At 37.3% G+C, this 22,013-nt stretch overlaps 1 protein-coding gene across 1 annotated transcript in view; it reads right to left on the bottom strand.

The window, feature by feature from the left end:
• MAP7D3 (MAP7 domain containing 3) overlaps nucleotides 1-19,678 on the bottom strand; it is a 28,505-nt gene extending 8,827 nt beyond the window's left edge. The window contains exons 1-7 of the mRNA XM_045839423.1: nucleotides 19,643-19,678; nucleotides 18,397-18,560; nucleotides 15,057-15,162; nucleotides 14,141-14,245; nucleotides 2,598-3,721; nucleotides 1,954-2,051; nucleotides 1,240-1,448 (exon numbers count right to left, since the gene is read on the bottom strand). Coding sequence (XP_045695379.1) covers nucleotides 1,240-1,448; nucleotides 1,954-2,051; nucleotides 2,598-3,721; nucleotides 14,141-14,245; nucleotides 15,057-15,162; nucleotides 18,397-18,549 — 1,795 coding nt within the window. The 5' untranslated portion in view covers nucleotides 18,550-18,560; nucleotides 19,643-19,678. The remainder of the gene's footprint in view (nucleotides 1-1,239; nucleotides 1,449-1,953; nucleotides 2,052-2,597; nucleotides 3,722-14,140; nucleotides 14,246-15,056; nucleotides 15,163-18,396; nucleotides 18,561-19,642) is intronic.
• Nucleotides 19,679-22,013: the final 2,335 nt, after the last annotated feature.

Below are 22,013 nucleotides of genomic sequence, written 5' to 3'. Positions count from 1 at the left end.
ATTTATAAAAAGTGATCTGTGACTATGTAACACATTATGTTCAAAACCCCAACTCCCCAACAAGTAGTATCTTTTCTTTTTAATAACTACTTGTTCTAAAATGAAATGATATACTCTTCCCTCCTACTTTGATTTAGCTCTTCTGATACCTTACTAAATGGACCCTATGGGAAAAAAGACTCATACTGAATATAGACAAAATCAAACTTATATTCAGTCTAAATGAAGTGTGCAAATCTTAAATACTTGATTAAATGAAAACACATCCAGCATACATTTTAAAATTTTTTCATCATTTTTACTAAATAATTACTGTTTAGCTCACCATTAATAATAGTGTATTACAATATTTGATTGCTCATAAAGTAGGTAACTATAGATAGCCAAAGAAACAAAGAGTATCATATCAGTAACATAAGGTGATAGCATGAATGTATGATAATATTTAATCCATATGATTAATTTATTTTAAATAAAGCATGTATGAACATGAGAGTTGTTCTAGAATGAATTTATAGTAAGATTGTTCCTGTTAGAAAAATTCACTGTGAAATTCCTTCAAAAAGCAACATTCCTCAATGTATATTTAAAATTAAGCAAAAGCCCTGGCTAGTGTGGCTCAGTGGATTAAGCACCAGCTTGAGAACCAAAAGGTGACCAGTTCAATTCCCAGCCAGGGTACATGCCTGGGTTGTGAGTCAGGTCCCCTAGTTGGGGGCGTTCGAGAAGCAACTGATCGATGTTTCTCTCCCTCTCTTTCTCCTTCCCTTCCCCCTCTCTAAAAAATAATTTTAATTAAGTAATATCTCTAAATATTAACAACACATGTGACAAGCAAAATATCAATATGGTACTTTCAGGAACCCACATACTGCCCAGACACGTTACGGCTTACGTATGGCCACTGACCTACAGGTCCTGATGGAAACTTGTTCAGCCATTCCTAGAACCACGCACTCTCAGAGCTGGAAGGGACTGCAAGGATCACCTAGGCAATATGTTCACTTAACCCGTACTTGAAACATCAGTTCCAAAAACGGATTTCCCAAAAACAATAAGGGAATAAGGGTAAACAAAGTCTGACAAGGAGAAGTAAGCAGTGTGCCAGTGATTGGTTAAATCCTCTATCTAAAAGAAAGCTTGCTCCTCGAGTTACCTGGATTAGAAAATAAAGTTGACCATTCCCATATCTTAACATTTGCTATGTTGCCAAAATATAAACTCAGTGAAGGAACTTACCTTCATCGGTCACGTGCTCTTGGCTCAGAGTCTCAGAGCTGGTAGTGGTTTTAGAAACTGATTCTTTTTTCCTCTTGATGGTATCTAATACATTTTGTGCACATAGGTCATACTGAACAGGAAGTGCTTTACAGGAAGGAGAAGGTTGTACTGGCTGTTCTGCCATGACCAGAAAAAAGGATGGTGGATGACTCTTTTGGATTTGCCTACTGAGAAAAAGTTATAGTTAATGGGAAAAATCTGATATGATTTTGTAATTCACATGTGCCAATTAATTCTCATTTACTATTTCATAAAGTGTGTTATAAGATCACGATATTTAAGCCCTGGCTGGCGTAGCTCAGTGGACTGAGCGCGGGCTGGGAACCAAAGTGTCCCAGGTTCGATTCCCAGCCAGGGTACATTCCTGGGTTGCAGGCCATAACCCCCAGCAACCGCACACTGATGTTTCTCTCTCTCTCTCTCTCTCTCTCTCTCTCTCTCTCTCTCTCTCTCTCTCTCTCTCTCCCCCCTCCCTTCCCTCCCTAAAAATAAATAAATAAAATCTTAAAAAAAAAAGATCATGATATTTTATAATAGACAAACCCTTTGTCTATTAGAGGTTTTTTTATATTTACATTACTATATATACTATATTATTTCAATTCTGAAACACTGACATAAAATTTACCCTGGAAAAATACATATCAGAAACACTGCAAATAAGCTACTTACTTAGCACTGAAGGGATAGGATGAACACCATCCACTTGCAGATGGCCATCTAGAAATTGGTACCTGTGTCAATGGGCGCTTCTTGTTGGGGTTTGATTTCTGCAGAGATCAATACAATCAGATAAGAAATTACTAGCAATAACTTACTACAGCTGGCTTTTCTCTCTAAGAGAAAAATATTCTGAATAATACACAATTATAGTTCCTTAAAACTCCTAATTATGAGAACTAGTTACAGAGATATGTTCTTTCAGACTAAGAATTTATATTACACAATTCAAGCAGACAATAGAAACAGTTAATTTAAAAGAAATCTTTTACTTGAAAGCCTAATTCTATTTCTAAATCCTAATTTAAATGTTTGCAATATTTCTCAAATTTTTTTTTCTTCAGAGTTTAAAAGCACAGTTCATATAAACTCTTACATCTTCTCCTTTCTACTAAAAATTAGTATTTCACCTTTGGGGGTTATGGGTACAAGGAATATCAGAAATTTAGATCATCAAAGTGAGTTATCCTATTTTATTATTTTTATTGCTGAATGCTATAAATCATAAGTTGTTTATATTGGGAAACTTGACCTATCACATCATCTTACAAACAGATTTTAATAGAAGATTAGTCAATAAGTAGCACTTGACAAACCTGTGGAGTGTCTCTAACTTTCACCTTGGAAGATGTTTCCACGCTCACTGCAGGGCATGACTCAGGGGGTACTTTCACATTTGCTGTAGCAGGTTCCTCCATGTTCTCCTCCGGGATTGTTTCTAAGCTTTCCTCACGAATCATTTTCATGTTAGCCTTGTGGAACAATTCCATGGTTTCCTCAGCTGAGGTTTCCATGCTCACCTCTGGAGGTGAGTCGAAGCTCACCTCAGAGGACGAATCCATGCTTACTTCAGGGGATGGATCGACGCTCACAAGAGACACATCCTCGCTCCCCACAGGTGATATTTCAACGCTGTCAGACAGTGTTTCCACACTGACTTCTGGGAATGCTTCCATACTCACCTTGAGGGTTGCTTCCACACTCGCCTCAGCCTCGGGGGCCACTTCTGGACTCCCCTTGGGGGCTGCTTCCACATTCGCCTCAGCCTCGGGGGCCACTTCTGCACTCCCCTTGAGGGCTGCTTCCACACTCGCCTCAGCCTCAGGGGCCACTTCTGCACTCCCCTTGAGGGCTGCTTCCACATTCGCCTCAGCCTCGGGGGCCACTTCTGCACTCCCCTTGAGGGCTGCTTCCACACTCGCCTCAGCCTCGGGGGCCACTTCCGAACTCCCCTTCAGGGCTGCTTCCACACTCTCCTCAGCCTCGGGGGCCACTTCTGCACTCCCCTTGGGGGCTGCTTCCACACTCTCCTCAGCCTTGGGGGCCACTTCTGCACTCCCCTTGGGGGCTGCTTCCACACTCTCCTCAGCCTCGGGGGCCACTTCTGCACTCCCCTTTGGGGCTGCTTCCACACTCACCTCAGCCTCGGGGGCCACTTCTGCACTCCCCTTGAGGGCTGCTTCCACACTCGCCTCAGACTCAGGGGCCACTTCTGTACTCCCCTTTGGGGCTGCTTCCACATTCGCCTCAGCCTTGGGGGCCACTTCTGCACTCCCCTCAAGGGGTGCTTCAAGGCTCACCTTGAAGGGTGTTCCTTTTTTTTCCTGGGGAGATATTGCCACTGTTGACTTGCAAAAAAGCTCTATGGTATTCTTTAATTCATCCCTGTTAGGGATAAGTAAGGGCATGTTTGTATACTGCATTACAGGGTTGTGAACACCTATGGGTGAGGAGAAAGAATAAAATTTCAGTTAGAAATTTCACAACACAGAAATGCACCTATTCTCCAGAATAGGAAGAGAGGAGAAAGAGAGGCTATGTTGAGAAGGAAATGACAAGGATTACACACATCACTGAAGTGCTTAGTGAAATGAATCACATACACAGCATGGAAGCATGGCAAAATTGGTACACTTTTAAGCACCACCACCAACAGAATCACTGTGAAAGCAATAATCCATTACACATGAAGATAAGCTGCTTCTCCAAATTGATGTTTGCAATAGCCATTTCTATTTTAGTCACACTATAGCTCAGAATGATTTTCATAGAAAATTGCAAGATATTCTATACTTTTTAAAAAGTACTACTTCACCAGGGCCAGAGAAGTTACTGTTACAGGTGATTATGTATGGCACTCTATACATGATCGTTACAGAGTAGAATGTAAAGAAGAACATTTTGATAACCATACTAAAAATGGTACATTTGCAATAACATGGATGAATCTTGAAAGTATCATGCAAAGCAAAATAAATATGATGGGAAAAGGATAAGAACCATGTGATTTCACTCGTGAGATATAAAACAGGAAGCAATAAATGAACGAATAAGTAAACAAAACATCTCATTGCAGAGACAAAAGTATGGTGGTTACCAGGAGGGAACATGGGTGAGGGAAAGTTGAGGAGGGTAAAGGGAGTCAAATAAATGGTGATGGAGGGAGATTAAACTGTGGATTATAAGCACACAATGCTTTGTACAGCTTATATATTACAGAATTGTACATTAGAAACTTATTAAACAATCTCATCCCAGTAAATTTAATTTTTAAAAATTGAAATAAGATGTTAATCAGAATGGGCTGGATCTCCAAGGTCTCTTCCAGCTTTAATGATCTAAATATTTTTTTGCCTAATAATGAACAAAAATGATAATACTTGGTACCAATTTTGGGAACCAGGCAACTTCATAAACTGCTGGTGGGAATGTGAATTTGCATAAGCTCCCTGGGGATCATTTTTGGGAATAATATATCAAAAAGCATTTTAAAAAGTATATACTATATTTGTTGCAGCAAATTTACTTCTAGGTTTATACTTAGGAAAAAAACAAGATAGATAAAAATGTATTTATAAGGTTACTTGGAGCATTTTTATAATACTGAAATAATAGAAAATGTAATGCAATTATTCAACAAAAAATTTGGACTATAGTAAGGCAGTCATTAATAGTATACAATTTTTGGACATAAAAGTAATATATATTAAGTTTAAACAAAAGCAGGTTATGATCCTATTTTGCAAAAATAACACTAAGAAAAATATGTAGTTAAACATTTATTAAAAGGTAATTGGTGGTAGCTTTCTTGTAACATGGTAAATTCGCCTTGGCTGGTGTGTACCACTGGACTGAGTGCCAGCCTGGGAACCAAAGGATGGCCAGTTCGATTCCCAATCATGGCACATGCCTATATTGGGGGCCAGGTCCCCGGGTCGGGGGCACATGAGAGGTATCCACACATTTGATGTTTCTCTCCCTCCCTTCCCCTCTCTCTAAAAATAAATACATACACAAATACATACATAAAAATCTTTAGAAAAAGAATAATTTTACAAAAGATATGGTAAATGTGTCACATTATCTTGAAATATGGGTGGAAAATTTTATATGATCTTATCAAATAATAAAAATAGAACAGATAAAGACTTATGAATAGAAAATTTGATTAAATTAAATGTTCTTTTTTAGTCTCTCACTTTTGGTAGAGAAACCATTTTATTTATGTATCTACATGTGCTTAAAAAGTCACATTATTTAGCACAGACAGTTTGTTACAAAATATATAATATATTTTATTGTATTATAATAAGTATAAATTTCTATTAGCTATAAAATTTAAGACAAAATGTTGAGATGGGAGTAGTGTATACATTTTGTTTTGTATATAAAATAAAATATATACATAAGTATATCACTCCCATTATATATATTTTTCAATGGGAGTAATATATTAAACTAAAATGAATGTAATTAGAAGTATCCAATTGAAGGGAGACTGGCAAATAATAATTTGATATACAAATAACTAGGCATAAACAAAGCTAGGAATTCACCCTCGGCTGGTGTTGCTCACTGGATTCAGCGATGGCCTATGAACCAAAGGGTCACTGGTTTGAGTCTCAGGGCACATGCCTGGGTTGTGGGCCAGGTTTCCAGTAGGGGGTGTGGGAGAGGCAACCACACAGTGATGTTTCTCTCCTCTTTCTCCCTCCTTCCCCTCCATAAATAAATAAATAAATAAATAAATAAATAAATACACACACACACACACACACACACACACACACACATATATATATATATAAATAAAAAGAAAAAACAAAGCCAGGAATTCAAACCAAAAGTAGATGCACCATCAGAAAGTGAGAACATTTTGATTGATTTTAATAATCAAATGAATATTGATTAGTAAAAGGGATGGGTTATATTCTGGAAATATAAAAAGTGGAGAAGAGGAAAGCAAATGGTGGGATCAGTGTGTTAGACCTCTCCATTACTGAGGACATCTAACTACCCACTATATGTAACCTAGAAATGACAAAATCCACATAACACTGAAGATGGTGTTTTATTTTACTAACAATCTTTATGTTCTTAGTAAGACAAATACCATATGATCTCACTTATAACTGGAATCTAATCAACAAAGCAAACAAGCATGCAAAATAGAACCAGAGACATCGAAATTAAGAACTGACAGTAACCAGAGGGGAGGTGGGAGGGATGATAATGGGGAAAAGGGGGAGGGGTTGTAAGGAACATGTATAAAGGACACCTGGACAAAGCCAAAGAGCATAGGGTCAAGGGTGGGGGCTGGGAATGGGTGGGGTGGGGGGCGAGCAGTGGGGGGAAAATGGAGACAACTGCCCTTGAACAACAATAAAAAAAGCTAAAGAGCAGCTCAACATTATTCTCCCACATTTTAACAACAACAACAAAAAGGGTAGAGCAGGAATCTTCCTTCCTTGATATTAAGTTTTACTATAGTTTTAAAATCCAGTACTTTTTACAGCACAGTGACACACTTAAGCACAGGTCAAACAACCCATAGAGCTTTGCAATTTAACAACCAACACCAAAATGACCTATCTCATCCTGTAAATTAACTATTGCCCAAATAACTACTCTAACATGATAGAAGTCATAAAATAAATATGCAACATAAAATGTTGGATAAAATCACTCATTTGGAAGCCACTGATTAAAATTATTTTCATGCTTTACTGCAACAAATTAAGTGATACAACCTATTTTTTAACTGCAAACACTAACACTTTCCAGCTTTCTACCCTATGCCTGTGACCTGGCGTATCTTTTCCAGGGACTGATAATGAAGCAGCACTTTTGCTCCTCACTATTGATGCTGTTGTTGGGGTGATCAGGCACATGATTAAAGCATTCTCCTAAAGATCAGTGTATAGTTGCTAAACTAAATAATGAGAACAAACAAAAAGGATTCAATTTGACACCTCACAAATAAATGGTAAGCACAAGCCCCCCCAAAAAAACACAACATGAAGTGCTGCCAACAACTTTCCTCACCAAAAAGTACAGGCAGTAAGAACAATACATTCATAATAGTGAACACTACCACCTGACCAGACTGCACTGTTAAGAAAGAGAGTACCTAAATAAAGGGACAAAGGCCCCAGGATACCACAACAGCACCAATGAAGGAATCTAGGTAATATACTTAACATAACCATACTCAACAGGTAAAGTCTCTACAGAGCAACTCACATATGGACAAAAAAGTTGTAAATGACAAAAAATTTTGCTAACAATAATACTGGTCAGACCATTGCCAAAAGCTCCAAGGGACCGACAGAATTCTTTGCTAAAATGAATCTTGTTGTAAATATATTGCTCCAATAAATGTTTATGCTCTTTAAGATCCCTGTGACAATGATTTTGACCCGAATCAATGAAGTGAAGAGTCTCCAGTAAGTGAATGGATTGGTATGAAACAAAAATCAATGATAATGTTTGACAGGGAAAAGTTACAGGGAAAGGTGTTAGAAAGAAACTACTTCAAGAAGTAATGATTGTGAAATTTTACATGTAATAATCAGCAAGAAAAACATGCACAAAGGATGAATGTGGGGTAATGCTATAAAGCAACAGAACAAAGCTTCGAGGTTCAAAATGTAGCCAGTAATTTAGAACTTCTAAATGAACATTGCTGAAATGTTTTAATGGAATCAAGTCCTCCAGTAGAAAACTCTCTTTCAATATCTGCCATGTAGTTTGCCAGCTTCATTGAAGCTCAGATGGCAGCAGACGATGGCAGATGATGTATTTCATTTAAAGATACGCAAGACCCCTTTGCTCAGATGATGGCAGAATTACGTATTCCATTTAAAGATAAGCTCTTCTGGCCTTGGCCAAACAAGTATGGCACCAAAGTACATTTTTAGTTAAAGAAGGGATATTTTGGCTTCTAACTTTAGGAATGACTTTTCAAGCAACTGAATGTTTACATACATATATCTCTTTTAAATCACTATTAAGGTTCCTATGTAAAAATAACTAACCACTTGATTTTCCTTCTACATGTTCAGCTTCTGTAAGTGAATGTAATTTGCTATATCTTCTATTCAGAGGTAAACATCCTGTTTTTTTTTTTCTGGAGATCAAAAGCAAAGGAATATTATTTTTTACAAACTATTTAAATATATTATTTGGGTAATGAGCCACTCCTTTCTTAAAATGTTTTCTATCCTCTCTGTACTTACCTATAAGCATTGAAATTTCAAGTATTATATAGAGATTCTACATCCCCAATCTTAAAACTAGTTTAAGTTATCTATAATGAAATATTGAACAACAATGAAGAATGTGAAAAAAAAAACCCACAATGAGATACCACTTCTCACTGGTCAGATTGGCCAACATAAACAAATCAACAAACAAATGATGGAGACGATGTGGAGAAAAGGGAACCCTAGTGCACTGCTGGTGGGAATGCAGACTGGTGCAGCCACTGTGGAAAGCAGTATGGAATTTCCTCAAAAAACCAAACATGGAACTGCCTTTTGACCCAGCAATTCCACTGCTAAGATTATATCCTAAGAATCTCGAAACACCAATTCAAAAGAACCTGTGCACCCCTATGTTCATAGCAGCACAATTTACAATAGCCAAGTGCTGGAAGCAACCTAGATGCCCATCAGTAAATGAGTGGATCAAAAAGCTATGGTACATTTACACAATGGAATACTACACAGGAGAGAGAGAGAGAGAGAGAGAGAGAGAGAGAGAGAGAGAGAGAGAGAGAGAGAAGGAGCTCCTCCTACCCTTTGCAACAGCATAGGTGGAACTGGAGAGTATTATGCTATGTGAAATAAGCCTGGTGGTGAGGGGCAAATACCATTATGATCTCACCCTTAACTGGAACCTAATGAACAAAACAAACAAGCAAGCAAAATATAACCAGAGACAGTGAAATAAAGAACAAACTGACAGTAACCAGAGGGGAGGGGGGAGAATGGGAGAAAGAAGGGGAAGGGTCATCAAGGAAATGTACAAAGGATGCATGGAAAAAATAAAATGGAGGACTTCCGGCAAGATGGAGGAATAGGTGGACGCACTGTACCTCCTCGCACAACCAAGATTAGAACAACAATAATTTACAGATAGAATAACACCTAGAACTGATAGAGGATTTTATCTGACTGGAAGTCGGACAGCCAAGAAGTTGAAGTAGACCCATACATCCAGACCGGTAGGAGAAGACGAGCAGGGCGGGCATGGGGCTGGCGCGGGTCGGCGGTGCGCGGAAGTCCGGGAAAATTTGGTGCGAAATCTGCGCGACAGCCGTCCGGGGCGCAAGAAGGCAGCGGTGATCCCTGAGTACACAAGCTGCGGCTGGCGGACCCAGTGAGGCAGTGATTGTGGACCAGGGCAGAGCTCGCAGCCCAGGATCCCAGAGAAGAGTCTGAGCCCAGGAGAACGGAACTACCGCCATTGTTCCCTCCCGCCCCCGCTCCCACTCCCGCCCCAGCACCCACATTTAACGTCACAATCTAGCAACAGGGGTGCCCAGCCCCGGTGAACACCTAAGGCTCCACCCCGCACCGTAACAAGAGCGACCAGACCGGAAAAAAAAAAGGAGAGACAGGGAAAGACATGTTTCCAACAGAACAGATCAGTCCCCCAGAACTCATCCTTTTGAGCGACCAAGAAATAGTCAATCTATCACATGCACAGTTCAAAACACTGGTGATCAGAAAGCTCATGGAATTGGTTGATTTTGGGCGCAAATTAGATGAAAGGATGCAGGCTACCATAAAAGAGATGCAGGAAGATACACGGAGGAGAGCCAATAGTGAAAGGAAGGAATCTGAGTCTCAAAACAATACAGTGGACCAGAGGGAAGATAGAATCAACCAAGCAGGAAAACATGATGAAATAAGAATTCAAAAAAAATGAGGAAAAGCTTAAGAGCATCCAGGACACCTTTAAACGTTCCAACATCCGAATTATAGGGGTACCAGAATGGGAAGGGGAAAAGCAACAAATTGAGCATGTATTTGAACAAATAATAAAGGAGAACTTCCCCAATCTGGCAAAGGGAACAGTCTTCCAAGAAATCCAAGAAGCTCAGAGAGCCCCAAAGAAGTTGGACCCAAGAAGAAACACACCAAGGCACATCATAATTACATTAGCCAAGGTAAAAATGAAGGAGAGAATCCTAGAAGCAGCAAGAGACAAGGGGACAGTAACCTACAAAGGAATTCCCATCAGACTGTCAGCTGATTTCTCAAAAGAGACCTTATAGGCAAGAAGGGGCTGGAAAGAAATATTCCAAGTCCTGAAAGACAAGGACCTACATCCCAGATTGCTCTATCCAGCAAAGCTCTCATTTAGAATGGGAGGGCAGATAAAGTGCTTTTCAGATAAGGTCAAGTTAAAGGATTTCATCATCACCAAGCCCTTATTTTATGAAATGCTAAAGGGATTTATCTAAGAAAAGAAGATAAAGAAAAGACATGTATAGTAAAAGGACAGCAAACTCACAATTATTAACCACACCTAAAGCAAAACCAAAAGAAACTAAGTAAACAACTAGAACAGGAACAGAACCACAGAAATGGAGGGCACATGGAGGGTTAGCAGCAGGGGAGTGGGAAGAGGAGAGAGGGGTGAAAAGGTATAGAGAATAAGTAGCATAGAATGTAGGTTGAAAATAGATAGGGGGAGGGCAAGAATAGTACGGGAAATGTAGAAGCTAAAGAACTCATAAGTATGACATATGGACATGAACTAAAGGGGGGGAAGGTGGGTGGAAGAGGGGGTACAGGGTGGAGGGGAGAGAAGGGGGGAAATGGGACAACTGTAGTAGCATAATCAATAAAATATATTAAAAAATAAAAAATAAAATGAAATAAAAATATTTAGAAAATTATAAAAATTAAAAGGGTTAATATCTGATACTACCTAACATCAAAATTCCCAAATTAGGAATACACCACCTTCAATTGTGGACTTAATCTATGACACTTACTACTAAGGTTACTTACACTTTACTTATAACTAGTTATAACTAGTATTATTTTTGGTTATAACTAGTAATTTTAAATAAAAATGATCAGTAGCATATGGTACAATAGATACACAACTTTAGAAACTCAAACCATTCACAGGGAAAATAATCTTTTGTGTAGACACTTTTCCATTTCACTCGCAATATTCTGGTTCAGAATAGAGAAATGTTTGTTTAAAGATATTTTCTCTTTTGAGGCTCTGCAAATTAGAGTACATTATTGATAATATAGCATCATTTGAAAATTCCTGAATTGATAATATAATTAAGCACCATGAACCACGGAGGTGTAATTGATTTCTTCAGTCACACATCCTTTATTATCATACTGCAAGGAATGACAAAATGATATAGACAGTTATTATGAGGCAGCAATGAGCAGAAGGAGACTATTTGAATCAGCCAAGATTTTAAAACAGGGCTACCTAAAATACTATAGGTTAGACTATGAACTTCATTTGACTTTGAAATGTTCATCTCTCTGTATTGGACAGATGCCATTTCAATTTGAAGGGCTTTTACAAAGGTAAGCCATTGCCAATATTGATTTTATTTTCCATGGAATGATTAATTACAACATTTATCATTTCAAGGTTAGCAATATACTGTACCTTTAAGCAAGTTATTTCACAAAGTATCTTCCACACATACCTTCTTGTATTTAAAACTAGTAAAGAAATCATTTAAAAATTTACTTGGAATTGCTTCTTCAGTGCAATTTAAGTAATTATTATCTTCAAAGTCATCACCTGTCCCTTCTCTTTACATGTCTCATTAACTTGGGAAGTAGACATATTAGTAAAAGCATATTAGTGTCTTCTCAGTATACTAAAAATGTAATAAATGTCTCTGGAGGAAATCTTTGCTAATACATCAAAGCATTAGAGAGTAACAGTCAATGCTTGTGAAACAAGATACATTAAAATTAAAGTATATAAACACGACATTGCAATATGATATATAATTTTTCTGAAAGACTGAGTTAGTGAAATATAAATTTTATTACATGACAAGAAGGTGCTACAGAAAATCTTCCCATATTAATTTATGAATGGATCTGGGCTGTACATAAAAGTGTTTTGGGAAAGCAAATTGAGGGTAATGGTGATAAATGGGTCAACTTTGTGAGACCACTGCAAGAGAAAATGGGATGCACCCAAACTGACAAACAAAAGAACCCACAGCAAATTGCTGGAAACTGTAAGTGTCCTAAAAGTACAAATAACATAATGTAAGTATGAACAAAACAAAAATCATTTAACATATTAAAAATATAATATTTAGACAAAATAGAAATCTTTTCCACTAAGGTAACCACTTCTACAACAAATTATACTTTAAAATCAGATGCAGAATCTTCTGCTATATTGAAATTTTATAGCAATCTGAGTTGTTCCAAAAACTGTCAAGGCACTAATAATACAAAAAAAAAACCCTTTTTTTGGCTTCCAAAAAATGCTTTATTTCACATGGAATTTAAAATAATTAGCATTTAACTGTGCAGAGTGTTTCCTGATACATGTTTTTCTTATTATCTTGGGTGCTCTATTCCCTGCTTCATTATAATTTTATCAGTTATTTATTTGTTTTACTTTTTAAAAACTTTATTGTTCTTCAAGTAAAGTTGTCTCCATTTTCCCTCCACCCTAGCCATCCCCTCTTCCATAATTCAAACTACAGTTACACCTTTTGTTTTTGATTCATAAGGTAAAAAAGTAGTATTTCTCCTTTTTATTTTTAAATTTATTTTTAGACAGAGTTCAGGAAGGGAAGGGGAGAGGGAGAGAAACATCAATGCATGGTTGCCTCTCTCGCACCCCTACTGGGGACCTGGACCCAGGCATGTGCCCTGACTGGGAATGGAACCTGTGACCCTTTGGTTCACAGGCTGGCACTCAATCCACTGAGCCACACCAGCCAGGGTGGTATTTCTCCTTTTTAATGGCTAAGTTTGAGGGAATGCTGTGGAATGTTTAGCATGTCTTTTTCCTGCCACAATCACTTCTGTTTTTATGTCTAGAAAGAAAAAGGTTCTTTTTTTTTATTGATGGGTATGGACTGCCTAATCCATTTTGATTATTAATGAAAGCACTATGTGTTACAGCCAGAATTGGTCACTGACACACACTCAGATAGCGAGTTTTAAAATAAGAAATTAAAAGGGCAAACACCAGAGGCAAAAGGTATTTTGATGTATTCATAGTAGGCAAATTGATTGGGGTCTTAACTATAAAATCAGGAAGGTAATTATACTTGCTTGTCAACTTTACAAAGTTGTTGTGAATAACAAATATATGTGAAGCAGATCAATCTGTCCATGCTATATATATGCTATTATTTTCCTTAAATGAGGTAATATTTATAAAATATTGAAAATTAAATGACTGGTTTAACTAGTCCCTAGGAAAAAAAGATTTCATTCATAAGTTAGAAAGAATATGAATTACTTTTAAGACAAATTATTGTGCCACTAAGTGGCCATGACTTTTAGTCAAAATATGTTTCACTTTGGGCTACCTGAGTCTAACAAACCCATCTGATGTGATTAATACACAAATCACAAAGATGATTTACACTGATATTTATATTGATATATTGATTTATATATATACATACATTGATATTTATATTGGTATATTGATGAAAATACAAAATGGTAATGATCATGTCTACTGTAAATCAATGTGGTGCTCTTCTATAGTAAATCTGAATGTGGAACAATCTAAAGAATAAGTGATACTGTTAAAATACATATAAAGAATTCATTTCATTGATTTGAAATTCAGTGGAATACATAAAATAACTACTTACTTTTGGCAACAGAATTCTGAAGACTGGAAGATGGCACAGTTCTTTGTTTGTTTGATCCAGAAGTCTCCTGTTCAAGTTTTTCAATAGCTACAGATGGTTTATTGACTGAGAAAAGATATAATATTTACTGTACTTCTATTTTAAGAAAGCATCATTAGCCAAAAAAAAAATGAGTTCATGATCTAGTTCTATGGAGCCTTAACATGGATTAATTAGGTACACAACATTCATCATCAGTCATTCCTTAAAAACTATGTAAATTTAACTTAGGTTTTATGAAATTGTGCAGAATTCGTCCACGTGTAGGAAAATTTACATTACATATCAATAGTAAACAAGACAGAATTAATTTATTTTAAAAACAAACAAGCAAAATATAACCAAAGACACTGAAATAGAGAACAGGCTGACAGTGACCAGAGGGGAGAGGGGAGGGAATTTCAGGGGAAAAGGGGAAGGGTTTGCAGGAACAAGTATAAAGGACACATGGACAAAAACTAGGGGGGGTGGAAATGGGAGGGAGGTGGGGAGGGCTGGGGAGGTGGGCTGAGATGGGGGGAAAAGGCAGAGAACTGTACCTGAACAACAATTTAAATTAAAAACTAAAAAAAATTTTAAAACATGCACTGGAAAAGTGTGTCAAGCTTATTTATTAATTATTTTATACTAATTACAAATTTAACTGGTAAGGTTTTGCATATCCTGGATAAAATAAAGTTATTAAATTTTTACCTGTTTCTTTTGCAATCAAACAACACAGGTGAAATACTGTGCATGCTGAAGAGTACATGACAGCATTTTCAGTTAAGATACAAAACTCAAAACTGCATTGTAAATGCGACCTTACACTAACAGACAACATTTAAATATACACATAAATGAACTTAAAAGTTTAAATGTTGTTTTTATTAATTACCCATTTTGCTTTCAGAGTTCACTGTCACAGAGGCTTCCGATCTTTTTACACGTTCAATATGGTTGTTGCGCTCCAATGTACGAGAGACAACAGCTTTGAATTTTTCCTATTTAAAAGAAATAAATAAAATTAAGTAAATACCAACAATGTTCACACATTCCTTTTAGTGCTTAGTATAATTATGATCTGTGGGTTATAAAACAACACCATCACCAAATTTTTGTATCAGGCAGAACTTTTTTTGTATCAGGTAAAAGTTAAAAATAGACATGTCACAGTTTATCAATCAATATCAGTGCTTCTCTTGAATAACTAGATTTTAATCTTAGGAATCTGAATTGAAGAACTGTGCTTCCCTCTGCTTATGTCATTGGGAATTTAGAATCAAGTTTGTAGCCTCTTGCTACCAGTTAGAGAAGACTGAGGGGACCAATTTTGTGTTAACTAATCATAACTTATGTTTTATTATTTTCCTGCTTTAATTTTGCCCTCTGCTTGAATCCCTCAAACACACATCACGTGGTTGTAGTATGTATTTTTTTTAATATACCTGAAATTCTGTTAGAACAAGGCAGGAAAAAAATCAACTAGCACACATGATGTGAAATCTATGCCATGGTCATCCACTGTACCCACATTTAAAACATCTTAAATTCTGGTGTTACATAATCCAGTTTTTAAAAAGATAATTGATGTGCTTGTCTTGACCTCAAGTTCAGTGTAAACTTCTTAGGACAACAAGTACACAAATGTCAATGCCACACAGTGACAAAACAACTGCACTGCCAGAAATGAGATGGTTTTCTTTACTTAGATATTTTTCATCCCTATGCTGTAACATACCACGGGTTATACTAAGGTAAGCAAATTAACTTCAGGGCTAGCTTTTCTATTTTTCCCTGACAACCACCGTTTCTTAGCAACATCATCCTTGTAATGTCCCCACCGTTTCTCTGAGGGCAAAAAGGGTAAACACACTAGGCAGATGGAGAATTGGCTGTATCCTCTGAGAAGAGTAGCAATTGCAATTACTAAAAATTTTCAAAAACATGCATCTAAGGGTAATATTTTAAAATTATTTTTTCTAATAGAAAATTGTTCCAAATTACTCAGAAACCCAGAAATGAACACTAAAATCAGAGATTAATCTTGTATTAACAGAACATTACTGATTCCTAAAAATTCCATCCTGCTGTTTCCAAATGAACTTGTGCTCTCCGGTTCCTTCTTGCATCCGTGACTCAGATATACCACATTTTGCTGCTTATTATATGCACCCATGTTTTTGGCCCAAAACTTCAGGAAAAAAATAATTTATTTTTTAATTCAATTTTTTAAAATTTATATTTAGATACTGGTTTTCTGTATGACAAAGGAATTTTTAGCATTTTTGAACATGTTATGGTACAAGAAATTGTATGTACTAAGTAACTACAAAGCATAACAGATTAAAGGTACCTCAGGTACTACCCATGGATAATGTGCATACTTATTTTTCCCTCAAAAATTCGGGCACAAAAAATGCGCATTACACAGGGCAAAATATGGTGTCTCCTGTGGCCCCTCCTCAGCACCAGAAATTTGGGTTTTTTCCTTGATCTACCTACAGCTTACTTATAAAGTCCCACAGTCCCTGCTGTGCTCCCCCACATGAGCTCCCTGGGGTTGATTCTCTTTGGCCCTGTATTCTTGTCTTTCTGCCTCTTTTCTTGTCATGTGTCTGGCTCCCTTTCTGTCTGCAGTGTCATTTTGTTGCATTCTCCTCTATATTCTCTCAGATTCCTCTTTCCCTAAGATGGTATTTTTTTTTTCTCTCAGTCCCTGGGACTGCCTCTCTCCTCCACTCTGGCCCACTCTGCACACACAGTTTTCTGTTTTACTTTCTTTGGTTCTCTGTCTTTTCTTAGCTTATATTCTCTTTCCCTCTCCCCCCACTTTCTCTTCAACATAGAAAAGTAAATTAAGGACGTGTTTCACAGATAAAAACAAGGTGACAGAACTTCTAAACGAGAGTCCATCAACTACTGAATTGTGAAAAAAAAAAAAAAAGAGCACAAGCAACCCTTGGAAAAAAGTTCAAAAAGAGAAAGAGAAAGTGGTAATGGATCATGAATGGGGAAGAAATGACACAAATACAGTCCTAGAATAAGGAAGATCCACAGATGGGAGGTAGAAACGGGGGGGTGAAGCTTATGCCAGAGCAACTGTGTACAGGAGGAATGAGGGAAAGACAGCATCACAGAGATGAATGCTCACGGGGGAGAAATGGAACCAAAGAGAAAAAGGAGAAAAAGAAATGTAAAACTTAGAGTAACCTAGAAAAAGAGAGAAAGATAAAAGCCTGCATACTAAGGGAACAGGCAGAAGGTACACATATGAGAAGAGAAAAAGAGGCAAGCTAAAACAAAGAAAGAAAAGTGAGGCACCTAAAACAGAGAACCAGAAGACAGACTAAGACTTATTTAGGGACACCCGAGAGTCACTGGAATGAAGAAAAGGCAATGCCAGCAAGAAAGAGAATGGCGTCAGAGAATTTGTCAGATTCAGAAGAAAGAGTCAATTTACTCAGAATAAGGTAGTGCGATGAAGTACAAGAGAAAAATTTGGTGTCAGACAGAATCATACAAAATGAGACAGGGAGCCAGATGTCCATGTATAAGTAATAAAAGAAACTGGGTAAAGAGGGACACAGAAGAGAAAAGGAGAAGGCATCACAAAGGCAGTGACTCATACTAAGAGGTGCCAAAGACACTAACAGAGAAAGGAAAAGAGAACAGTAGGCCACAAAACAACAGAGAAAAAAGGGAATGTGAAGAACATGAGGGAGAGGGCAAGGGAGAGTGTGTGCACACACAAGAGGAAGTCAGGGAAATGTGTAAGGGAGCAGCAGTGCTTGGAGTTGGCTGGGACGCAGCCAGGCAATGACAGTTGCAGTAGGGAGAAGTAAGCCGGTCAGATGGGGCCCTGTGAGGGAGGACCAAATAGTGGGTCCATGCATATTAGGAATTCACTGAAAAGTTTTTGATAGGAGAGAGCTACTCAGAGCAAACCCTGGGCCCGAGGCACCCTACGTGCCATGTCCTGAAGGTGAGGGGGGGCGGTTTCTCCTTCTAGATCTGCAAGGCTCCTCTTTACCTCAAGCCAGTGGTTTTCAACGCCCAGAATCTGATTGGGACAGGAACAAGAGTCTCCAATATTGAAGGGAAGAAAGGAAGAATTGGCATTTGTTCCCTTTCCACAGGGTGGACCAGTAAAAGACAGAGAAAGGCTTAAAAAAAAAAGTATCCCAGATCCAGGCAACACATATATCATCTAATTAACAGTCTAGAAAAATATGTACCTTATCTTCCCGTAATTTTTGTTTTCTTTTTTCTTCTGCAGATATTCTTCGCTGTTCATCTTTCTGCTTTTGTTCTCGCAGCTTTCGCTGTTTTTCTTCCATCTGTTTTTCATACTGGATCTTTGCCTTTCTTTCTTTTTCAAGTAGTTGCATTTCTTTAGTAGCTGAAATATTCCAAATACAAGGTATAGGAGCCAAGAAAATATTTCAAGTTTTTCATATTATATACAGAGGAGAAAGTTAATTATTATCTCATTCTCTTTAAAATAATCTGCGCTAATAACTAAACATTTATTATATAAGTTAACAGAGGTGCATTTTCACTGGGTGTTCATTTAACTCCAGAGAACTAAATTAACTTTGATGACTTTCATCCTGTCTGAAACAAAATTCCAATTAAGAAGAAAAAGTTTCATCCATAATATGTCTGATGATTTGAGCTGAAGTGAAACCCCACCCAATTAACATGGCATACACTAAAATAAGAATTAAAAAAACAACAACACATGACCAGAGTGTGGTTTTTCCTCTTCCATTAGGAAACTTCTTTCAAAGGCCTCATCTGTACTGACCATATTGAGCATGCCAGTGCACTGGCTTAGTCACATACCACATTTTGATGTTTGCCTATTCAAATTTCCCCTTGCTTAAGCATCTATACAGGTGTAAAATAGTCTCCGGCTTAGAGCAAGGAAGAAAGGGTTCCTCACCAAAACAAAGGTAATTGATACTCCATTTGAATAAAGTTGAACACTAGTATTGTCAGTGGATTTACAGGACCAGAGGAGAAAAATACACAGTTGAAAAGGCATGCTCTCAAGGTATAGATAGAAAGATTACTCTTTTAGATCCCAGTTGACTCAAAGTTACACATGAGAAGCATAGCAACCACTGAAAGATATCATATCCACGTAAGGACTCCTAGCAACTTCATTTACATATTTAGTATCACTTTACCAAGTCCCACTGCTTATTTCTACAAATGTTGAAGATACATTCACACCTTAGTTTTCAGAAAATTAAAGCTAACAGTAAAGCTTACTTCAAAAATTAAAACAATTTAATCAAATATTTTTATGTGCCTTTATCTAATTTAGTATAAGCATGTAATCCAATATAATGCACACTATAAAAAGTGTGATCTATCATATAAACAGCTCAGGAAAAGTAAGTAAAACTACTTTGGAAATATGGAACTTAATATAAAATTCATTCATTTCAATTTTTTAAAAAGTATGAAATATACCATCTTGTTGTCTTCTTTTTTCTTCTCTTCGCTCCTTCGCTAATTGTTGTTTTATATCATTTTTAAGCACAGATCCATCTGTTACTAAAAAAAGAATATAGTTAGACATCAATTGGATATAAAATTTTAACAAGGTGACACTTTGACATTTATTAGAGCATTCTAGAAATTATACCTAGTTTGAATGGTGATCTTGTGTTTGAAGACTGGGATGAGGACATGCTAAACCGATGTTGACTGCGTTTCCCTTGAGCAATGGCATTAGTGGCAGTATCTAAAATACAGGGAGATAAAGGGAGGGGTTAGATACTGAGAACACAAATAGCTAATACAGGGAGCCTCAAAGCACAATGCATGTCTTTGATGCCAAAAGTGGTGTATCTTCCATAAATTGTGATGGGTTAATCTGAGTCAACAACAAAGATATACTGAGTTCATCATGTTCAACAACAATCTCACAAAAAATAAGTGTCTACTGTGGATGTTGACAGCATATCTGTGGACAGAGAGAATCGTTAATGGGTGCAGCAGCACAAGTTCGTGGATGAGGAGAAGCTACCGATTAATAGCTTTCAAAAATGTGTCAGACAAGACATTACACCAAGTACAATACTAGAAAAACAGCTGGTAAGGAATTGGAAAAAAATGTTTCATCATAAACTGAGAATTTCAAAAACATATGGAGTTCATGGATCTTAATTGGGAAGCAAAAGTGTCAACAGTGAGATCCTCAGAGACTGGGCCCAACATTAAGGAGTACATTTATAAATGGCCTAGATTCAGGGGCTTTCTGCCCTGTCTGCAGTCACCTAAACTGCTTTTAAAAAATTAGCACTGCCTGCCCCTCCCAGCCCCCACTCCAAGGGAGCAGGACCCAGGCCTTTTTAGTTGCTAAAAGCTCTATTCTGATGCACAATGAAGGTGGAGAACCGCTCAAGGAATTTCCAAGGAGATGGTATTATTCTAGGATTAAACAACAACCACCACCAAAAAAACCCCCAACAACTCTTAGAAAACAGTATGGTGATTACCACAGGGAAAGGGGGTGGGGGAGGTAGAAGAGGGTTAAAGGAGGATAAAGGGTGATGGAAGGAGACTTGACTTTCGGTGGTGAGCACACAATACAATATACAGATGATGTATTATAGAAGAGAATTGTACACCTGAAACATATAATTTTATTAACCAATGTCACCCAAAAATGCAATAAAAAATAAAATAACAAGTCAAGCAAACAAACATAAATTATACAATACAAATTTACATATGACTTGTGTACACAGGTAGAAAAGCAAAAAACTTCAATAAGGGGGATGGGGGTTGGGTGGAAAAGGTGAAGGGAGATACAGTCAATAGTGTGGTAAGTTTGCAGTGACAAATGATTAGTAGATTTAGTGTAGTGCTAACATTGTAAGGTATAAAATGATGAATACTATTATACATCTGAAACCAATATAATGTTTTATACCAACTATTATTAAATTTAAAAAATAAATAAAAACTTCAATAGGGGTGAAATATAAGGGGAGCACAATTTGAGGGAAAGTAAAAAAACTTAAAATTCTAGGGTGACCAAAGCATCGCAGGTTCGATTCCCAGCCAGGGCACATGCCAGGGTTGCAGGCCACGGCCCCCCAGCAACCACACATTGATGTTTCTCTCTCTCTCTCCCTCCCTCCCTTCCCTCTCTAAAAATAAATAAATAAATCTTTAAAAAAATTCCTAGGGTGATACACATACAAGTCATTATAGAGTTTTCCCTGAAACCTTTAGTTCCATGTATGGCTGTTTCTAAAATGCCCCACACACTACTGGGCATCTTTGGGAAGGTGCCCAAATTCTCTTCTACCTTATAAAAAAAAGCACAAGAAATACGGCCCTGTGATACTGCTTACAATTCTGGTTTCTATATATCAAGGAAAATATAACAGCTGAAGATGGGCAGTGAAAAAAATTAAGGGAATAGAGGTGCTCTCCTTGTACTTAACAGAATGAATGGACTTGGAGATGTTTGTTGCCACTGGGATATCTGTGAGTCATTTTATAGAGTAACCTTGAAAGTCACATCACAACGCTGCCATAGGGATCACCATTTCAAAAAGGAAATGGGATTTTTTTTTTTAACCCCAGAGACCTAACAGCTCAGATAATACATGACCTAGCTAAACTGGAAGATTAGACTCTTCCCCACCTTCCTCAATAATTCAACTACTGTCAATTATGTAGACCACAAATTACCCTCAGAATTTAAGTAGTACTGTATTAAGAAAAACTCTTAAATAAATTCTATAAATTAAGCCCTCCTACATACCCACTCCCACTCACAACATTTCTATGTGAGCAAAGAGAAAACCAGTTGTTTCTGCACATT

Source organism: Phyllostomus hastatus, unplaced genomic scaffold (assembly GCF_019186645.2).
Source record: "Phyllostomus hastatus isolate PE091 unplaced genomic scaffold, TTU_PhHast_1.1 phas_contig_30, whole genome shotgun sequence".
Classification (NCBI taxonomy): domain Eukaryota; kingdom Metazoa; phylum Chordata; class Mammalia; order Chiroptera; family Phyllostomidae; genus Phyllostomus; species Phyllostomus hastatus.
The sequence above is the reverse complement of the archived record's forward strand: the minus strand, read 5'-3'. Positions and strand labels throughout refer to the sequence as shown.